Genomic DNA, 7,842 nt, shown 5'->3' with positions numbered 1-7,842 from the left:
TGTGTAGCCCTGGCTGTCCTGGAACTCACTGGTCTGTAGACCAGGCTGGCCTCAAACTCAGAAATCCACCTGCCTCTGCCCCCCAAGTGCTGGGATTAAAGGCGTGCACCACCACTGCCCAGTTTGTCACTTAATTTTTAACCTGCCATTTCTGGTGATCCTAAAGTGTCTCCAGTTATATACATAGAGAAATCAAGATTCACTGGAGCAAAGTTAAAGCCAGGCCCCCAACAGCAGCATCCAGGATCACTGGCGGGGTCGGGGCCACTATTGTACTGCTAAGCTAAATACACCCCTTCTCCACACAGCCCCCAGCATCTTGCCTGCCTCTACACCCTGAAGCTACAATGTCAGCCCTTCTTGCCAGTGGGCTACAATCCCCCCTCTCTGAACCAGGATGTTTCCACAGGTTGCCCCTCAGGCTGCTGTGTGAGAGCATGAAGAGGCAGATTGTGTCCCGGGCCTTCTATGGCTGTGAGTGTGTGATGAGGTGGGGCTCTGAGGGTGGGGGTGGGGAAGCACCTCAGTCATAGCCTCCTCCTTGTCCAACGCAGGGCTAGCCTACTGTCGCCACCTGTCCACAGTGAGGACACACCTGTCTGCACTGGTGCATCACAACATTATCCCACCGGACAGGCCCCCAGGGGCCTCAGGTGGCCTTACCAAGGATGTGTGGAGCAAGTATCAGAAGGACAAAAAGGTACAAACTGGGCCTCCAAGGCAGAGGCCATGAGTAGGGATTTGGGAGGCAACAGTTAAACGTAGCTGCCTGCTCTAAACTGTTCATTTCGGGTACAGCATAGTAGGAAGGTGGGTAGACAAACTGGACTGATGCTGTGGGTGAGTGATGGCTGACTCTCATCTGCATGGGAAGGGACTGGGCCTAGAATCCAATCTACTTCCATATTGATCTGAGAACTGGCAGATCTTTGCCTGTTAGAGCTCTGTTCCCTGCCCCGTGAAGAAGGGGCTATGACAAGATCTCTTGAAGCTATAACCAGGGAACAGTTGGCTGGCCCAAGTAGGGTATACCTAGGCTCAGTAAAGCCACTAAAAGCCCAGCCTTAGCTCTCCTTGGGATGTGGCTTGGCTACTGGGCCACAGTACCTGGGGGCTGCATGGTCTCTACCCTCTGGGTCACTCAGAACTACAAGGAGCTGGAGCTGCTGCGACAGGTGTACTATGGCGGTGTGGAACATGAGATTCGCAAGGATGTCTGGCCCTTCCTGCTTGGACACTACAAGTTTGGCATGAGCAAGAAGGAGATGGAGCAGGTAAGGGAGCCCGCTCCTACAGAGCCAAGGAAGCAGCAGCTGGACAAGTAACCCTGGGCAGGGGGAGGAGGTTGGAAGCCCTAGTTTCTCCAAGCTAGAAACAGCAGAGAAGACAATAGCAGAGCAGCCTCCTGGTCCTCCCTCATGAGCTCTCAACTTCTGAGTCCCTTCTAGGCTGACGTTCCAGTGGCTGGTCAGCTTTGAGGACACAGCCCTGGGCACCCTCCCCTCAAGGTCACTGTGTGGTCTGTGCACAGGTGGATACAGCAGTGGCAGCAAGGTACCAGCAGGTGCTGGCAGAGTGGAAGGCCTGTGAGGTGGTGGTGAGGCAGCGGGAGCGGGAGGCTCACCCAACCACCCTCACCAAGTTCTCCTCGGGCAGCAGCATTGATAGCCACGTGCAGCGCCTCGTGCACCGGGATTCCACCATCAGCAATGACGTGAGCCAGATTGGGGGGGGGGGGGTTTGAGGCCTGGGGGCACCCACCAGTCTCTTAGGCACAGGAGTCCCAAGCATGGGGCCAGCCTCCAGTCCTGGCAGTTGGGTCCTGGACAGAGGCTTCATGTGTTAGTGTCTCAAAATTTCAATTGAAGAATGGGCAACTTCTGGTACTTTCACATAAAAGTCACTGCCTCATACTGGGTTTCATGGATCTTTTGAAATCCAGGGAAGCTTCTCCCTTCATGTAAAGAACATGTGAGGTAGTCACAGGTTCCCATGGGTCCCAGGATTGCTTGGTGAGATCAGTGTCTCTGAATAAGACCGTCCAGTGTCTGGCCCCAACTCTCCAAACTTCTCCATTCCCATGCCTCTGATTCAAGAGGCTTTATGGAAAGCTGTTAGCCAAAGAACAGAGGTACGCCAAGAGAGCCATTGCTTTCCCCTGGCAGGATCCTTTCTCTGCAGTTTTCTGTCGCCTTGTAGGAGAGACTGCAGAGGTAGGTAGAGCACTTGTGGATGTCTCTTCCTGCTGCCACTCTGCCATGAGAACAGAGGTTAGAACCATGGCTGCCTGCTGCCGCCCCATCCATACCTGGGTATGGAGGTTTTTTTGTTTTGTTTTTGGAGGGTTTTTTTTTGGTTGTTTTCTTTTTTTTTTCCTTCCTTCCTTCTTTCCTTCTTTCCTCTCACCAGACCCCTCTGTCTTGAGCTGGTCTTACCTCTCATCCTGCTTCAGCTCTCCCAGTGCAAATACTGGGATTACAGTCACAGTCTAGATACTTACCTGGCATACATTGTTTTTATTCTTATGGTCACTTGTTTTTGAGACAGGATTTCACTTTGTAGACCCTGTAGAAACTCACTGTGTAGACTAGGGTAGCCTTGAACTCACAGAGATCCACCTTCCTCTTCTTCCCAAATACTAGTATTAAAGTTGTATATAATCATACCCAGCCCACAAATGGTTTTCTTTTTAAGGTTTATTTGTTTTTACGTATATGGGTGTTTTGTCTACACATAATGTCTGTGCAGCACATGTGCCTGGTGCCCGTGAAGGTCAGAAGAGGACATAAGGACTCCTTAGAATTGGAGTTATGGATAATCAAGAACCACCTTATGGAGGCTGAAAATTTACCCAGGTCCTCTGAAGAGCAATAAGTGCTCTTAACCACTAAGCCATTTCTCCAGCCCCACTTTGTGTATATCCCAGCTCCTTCAAAATAGTTTCTTCCAAAAATATGGCAAATAAGTATGAATTGCCATGGGGAAGCCCATTCATTACTTTGTATAATAAACTACCATTAAAATGTAAAAACCAGGCTTAGTGTTTCACATCTGAAATCCAGTGTCCTAGAGGGAGAAGTAGGACCTAGAATTCAAGGCCAGCCTTAGCTACACAGCAGAGTCAGAGTCAATCTGGGCTGTTAGTCCCTAGTGCAAAAAATGAGCAGAAAAAAGGCCTCTTTAGATAAAGTTTGATCTTAATACTTTATTGATCATGAATGTTGTTTTGTTTTGTTTTGTGGTTTTTCAAGACAGGGTTTCTCTGTATAGCCCTGGCTGTCCTGGAACTCACTGTGTAGACCAGGCTGGCCTCAAACTCAGAAATCTGCCTGCCTCTGCCTCCCAAGTACTGGGATCAAAGGCGTGCCCCACCACCGCCCCGGCAATCATGAATGTTAACCGAAGGGATGATGAGATGGCTCAGCAGTTAAGAGCACTGACTGCTCTTTTGAAGGTCCCAAGTTCAAATCCCCGCAACCACATGGTGGCTCACAACCATCTGTAATGAGATCTGACACCCTCTTCTGGTGTGTCTAAAAGACAGCTACAGAGTACTTACATATAATATTAAATAAATCTTTTTTGTTTTGTTTTTTGGTTTTTGGTTTTTCAAGACAGGGTTTCTCTTAGTAGTCCTGGCTGTCCTGGTACTCACTCTATAGACCAGGCTGGCCTTGAACTCAGAAATCTGCCTGCCTCTACCTCCCAAGTGCTGGGATTAAAGGCGTTCACCACCACTGCCTGGTAATAAATCTTAATAAAAAAAAAAAAAAAAAAAAGAAAAAGAATGTTAACAGAAAATATAACCTGGCCAGAGAGGTAGCAGAACTGACAGTACCCACATGGCTGCTCATGACCAATTACTAACTCCAGTTCTAGGACACACAATGCCTTGTTCTGACCTTCATGGGCCCTGCATATCACATGTCTACATGTGATACACAGACATAATGCAGGCAAAACACCTATATAGAAAATAAAAATAATATTTTCTTTAAAAGTGTTTAAAAGACACATTCTCCTTCCCCATGTGCTCTTTTCCTAAGCCCTTGCTCATGAGCATACTTTGTGCTCTGGCTTTTATAGACACCTGCATCTGGGACAGCAGAGGGCTGGCCCAGTAGGTAAAGGTGGTTTCTGTCCAAGTCTGATATCCTGAGTTAAATCCCAAAGGCCACTCACAGGAGAAGAGACACTGACTGCACAAAACTATCCTGTGGCCTTGGTGTGCACTGTGGCACACACACTCCCAACAACTCCCCTCCATTTACACACACACATACACACACACACACACACACACACACACACACACACACACACAGCCTGTTGTGGTGCTGTACTCTAGTAATCCAAATACTTACCCGCTGAGTAAGAATGCTAAAGCCATCCTGGGCTACAGAGTTCCACAAGCATGGCTTTCCTCAGTGTTTCAGATTTCACCCCAGTGAAAACTTGTAGCATCCTTTTGACTACTATGTCCAATTAGAAAAAGAAAAGATTAAGGCAGCAGGTGAGTTCTCCCCTGGGGCTTGTTCACACTGGTGGGTGTCTGTACATTGTTTCCTTCTTCTGTACTTTGTGTGAAAACTAACATGACTGCCTTGGTATTGTTTGTTACAGAGGTTTCCTGTCTTGTCTGCTCAACATCCAATACCAAGAATAAAGAACTTGCTTTTCCTAAAACCTGCATTTTATTCTCCCCTCCACACCCCACCAGCTGCGCCAAGACACTAGGGCAGGTCTCCTGGGCTCCTTTGTGACTTCAGGTCTTTGTAGAATGACACTGAGCTCTAACTGGCTACCAAGAGTTGGGACCTAGGGGTTATAGGGCCAGGGGCTGAAGACGGTTCAACTATTAAGATCACACACTGCTTTTGCAGAGGACCTGAGTTCAGTTCCTAGTGGCTCTAGACTCAGTGGGTCCCTGCACTCAAGTACATTCACCAAATGGAGACACGTAATTAAAAATTAAAAAATGAATCTTTTAAAAAATATGAGTGGTGGTGATGCATGCCTTTAATCCCAGCACTTGGGAGGCAGAGGCAGGCGGATTTCTGAGTTCGAGGCCAGCCTGGTCTACAGAGTGAGTTCCAGGATAGCCAGGGCTACACAGAAAAACCCTGTCTCGAAAAAACAAAAAAACAACAAAAAGAAAAAACAAAAAAAACCCAAAACCAGTAGTGGCACACACCTTTAATCCCAGCACTTGGGAGACATAGATAGGCAGGTTTTTGAGTTCAAGGCCAGCCTGGTCTACAGAGTTCCAGGACAGCCAGGGCTATACAGAGAAACCCTGCCTGGGGGGGGAGGGGGGGGGAAATCTGTCCATATTCTTCATTGCCAGACGGCAATGAAAAAGAAAAAATAAAAAAAAAATAAAAAAAAATAAAAAAAACAAAAAACCTAGGGACCTCTGTTCCCCTTCCTATAGTAGTCTCCTGGAACTGTGGAGTACATTATACAGGCATAGCCTATCTGTTTTTTTGCCCAAAGCCTTGTTCTCTTGTTTGGCTGGATCAGAAGCCAGTTTGGTGCCCAAGGAGTTGGGAGTTTGGGCGGTGATGGGGGTGGTGAGGTATGAAGAAAATCCTTCCCAGCCCCATTCTAATCTGGAGAAGATCCTGGAATGTTGGATGAAGCCATCTGTTTATATTCCCACCAGGTGTTTATCTCTGTGGATGATCTAGAGCCTCCTGGGCCTCAGGACCCTGAAGATTCCAAACCAAAGCAGGAACAGGAACCAGGAGCTGGGACTCCGGGCATGGCTGTTGCAGAGCAACAGTCTGTGGAGTTTGACTCTCCAGACTCGGGGCTGCCTTCCTCCCGCAACTACTCTGTGGCCTCAGGCATCCAGTCCAGCCTAGATGAGGCACAGAGTGTGGGCTTCGAAGAAGAAGGTGCTGGAGAAGAAGACTCCGAAGGGCCAGCCACTGCCGCCCACACTTTCCCTGGACCCCATGATCCAGGCCAGGAGAAGCTTGCACCTGCCAGTGAGCTTGAAGCAGGGGAGGAGCTCGCAGCTGTGTGTGCTGCAGCCTATACTGTACGTGGATGCTCCCTGACACAGCAGTCAGTGACACACTAAAATCTGGGGACTCACTACAAAGGGAGAGAGGGTGGTGTGTCTGTCCTGAAAGGGCTTGAAAGGGCACTATGAGCATCACTAAAGGCCATCAGAATTCTAGGTTCTTGTTGGTTGAGTTCTCTTTGTTTGGGTGTCATCTCCTGCCCCAGCCTGGGAGGGGCTTGCCAGCCTTACCTCTGAGGGACACCCCTTTTCCAGATAGAATTACTGGACACCGTGGCCTTAAATCTGCACCGCATAGACAAGGACGTGCAGAGGTGTGACCGAAACTACTGGTACTTCACGACCCCCAATCTCGAGAGGCTCAGAGACATCATGTGCAGGTGCCATTGGGGGACTGGCAGGTGCCAGTGGGAGACTTGGGGACCCAGCCTGGGCTGTGGGCTTTCCCTATTCTGTGTCAGGTCTCCCTGCATCTTGTCTAGAGCACTGTCCCTGCATGGCCAGTCCCCACCCCACTGCATCTCGGGTCTTTCAGACATGTACCTGTGTTCACTCTACTGTCCTTCACATCAGACTGTGGTGGCCTTTGGTTTCTCTCACTGTCCTCTAGTGAGGTGGCCTGGGGACCAGGGCCATGGGTAGTTCCCACTGCCTCAGGGTAGAACTATAGGAAATATTTCAGGGTTGTGGAAAGAAAGGCAGATTTGTGGGGGACAGAATGTTTTAGGGGCCATGTTCATGACAATCCCCAAGAAAAGAGAGTGACTTGGTGACAGTGACCATCCCTGGCATTTCAGCTACGTGTGGGAGCACCTGGATATGGGCTACGTGCAGGGCATGTGTGACCTCCTGGCACCTCTCCTAGTCATCCTTGACAATGGTAAGGGGACTGGGTTCAGGGTGACAAACTGGGAAAAAGAGTCTGGAAGTGGGGGAGAACAGTAGCCAGTCTGCCGTCTGGGTGTCATGGGGGCCCCCTTCCCATCTCCTCGCAGACCAGCTGGCCTACAGCTGCTTCAGCCACCTCATGAAGAGGATGAGCCAAAACTTCCCCAATGGGGGTGCCATGGACAGCCACTTTGCCAACATGCGCTCCCTCATCCAGGTGAGTGCTGTAGCTGTGTGTGGGGGCTAGGCATGGGTAGGCAGGGCATGGGTAGGCTGGGCATGGCTAGGCTGAACATGGCTAGACTGGGCATGGCTAGGCATGCTCATCAGCCATGGGAGGCTGGAGGTTGGGCCAGAAATGTCCTTTATATGTAAACTTTTATTTCACATATTTATTTACCAAGGGGCTGATCTTAAATTTGCAGCAATCCTGCCTCACCTCCTTGACTGCTGGGATATTGACATGTACCACCAGCCATAGCTGAATTTCCTTTACTTAAAAAAAAAATGCTGCTAGGCTGATGCTCCTAATCCCAGCACTTGGGATTTAGAGGCAGGGAGATCAGGATTGCTGTGAATTCAGGGTGCACCTGGGCTACTGAGTGAGAACCTGCCAAGTCAGAAGGACTGGAGAGATACCTTAGTCTAGGAGCTGAGTTTGATGCCAGTAGTTTTGTTTTGTTTTTAAAGCCACACAGTAGTTTATAATCCTGGTGCTGGGAAGGGGGAGACAAAGCAGATCCCTGGCTTCTCTGGTCACACAACCTATTTGAGTTCAAGGCCAGTGAAAGAAAGACCTTGTATTCAAAAAATGATAAAAGGTAGAGAGCAGCAGTGAATGACACCTGAGGCTGACCCCTGGCCAGCACACAGTGTGTCCACATGCCCATGGAGGCCATCCCCTGGCCAGCACACAGTGTGTC

At 49.4% G+C, this 7,842-nt stretch overlaps 1 protein-coding gene across 2 annotated transcripts in view; it reads left to right on the top strand.

Annotated features, from left to right (window-relative positions):
• Sgsm2 (small G protein signaling modulator 2) overlaps positions 1–7,842 on the top strand; it is a 40,741-nt gene that overhangs the window by 29,636 nt on the left and 3,263 nt on the right. For both annotated transcript variants that reach the window (XM_031354657.1, XM_031354658.1), the window contains 8 exons: positions 410–474; positions 555–700; positions 1,146–1,274; positions 1,532–1,714; positions 5,666–6,046; positions 6,287–6,411; positions 6,829–6,911; positions 7,027–7,136. In XM_031354657.1, coding sequence (XP_031210517.1) covers positions 410–474; positions 555–700; positions 1,146–1,274; positions 1,532–1,714; positions 5,666–6,046; positions 6,287–6,411; positions 6,829–6,911; positions 7,027–7,136 — 1,222 coding nt within the window. The remainder of the gene's footprint in view (positions 1–409; positions 475–554; positions 701–1,145; positions 1,275–1,531; positions 1,715–5,665; positions 6,047–6,286; positions 6,412–6,828; positions 6,912–7,026; positions 7,137–7,842) is intronic.

The sequence above is a fragment of the Mastomys coucha genome, unplaced genomic scaffold (genome assembly GCF_008632895.1).
Source record: "Mastomys coucha isolate ucsf_1 unplaced genomic scaffold, UCSF_Mcou_1 pScaffold5, whole genome shotgun sequence".
Classification (NCBI taxonomy): domain Eukaryota; kingdom Metazoa; phylum Chordata; class Mammalia; order Rodentia; family Muridae; genus Mastomys; species Mastomys coucha.
This window is presented reverse-complemented; position numbering and strand designations above follow the sequence as displayed.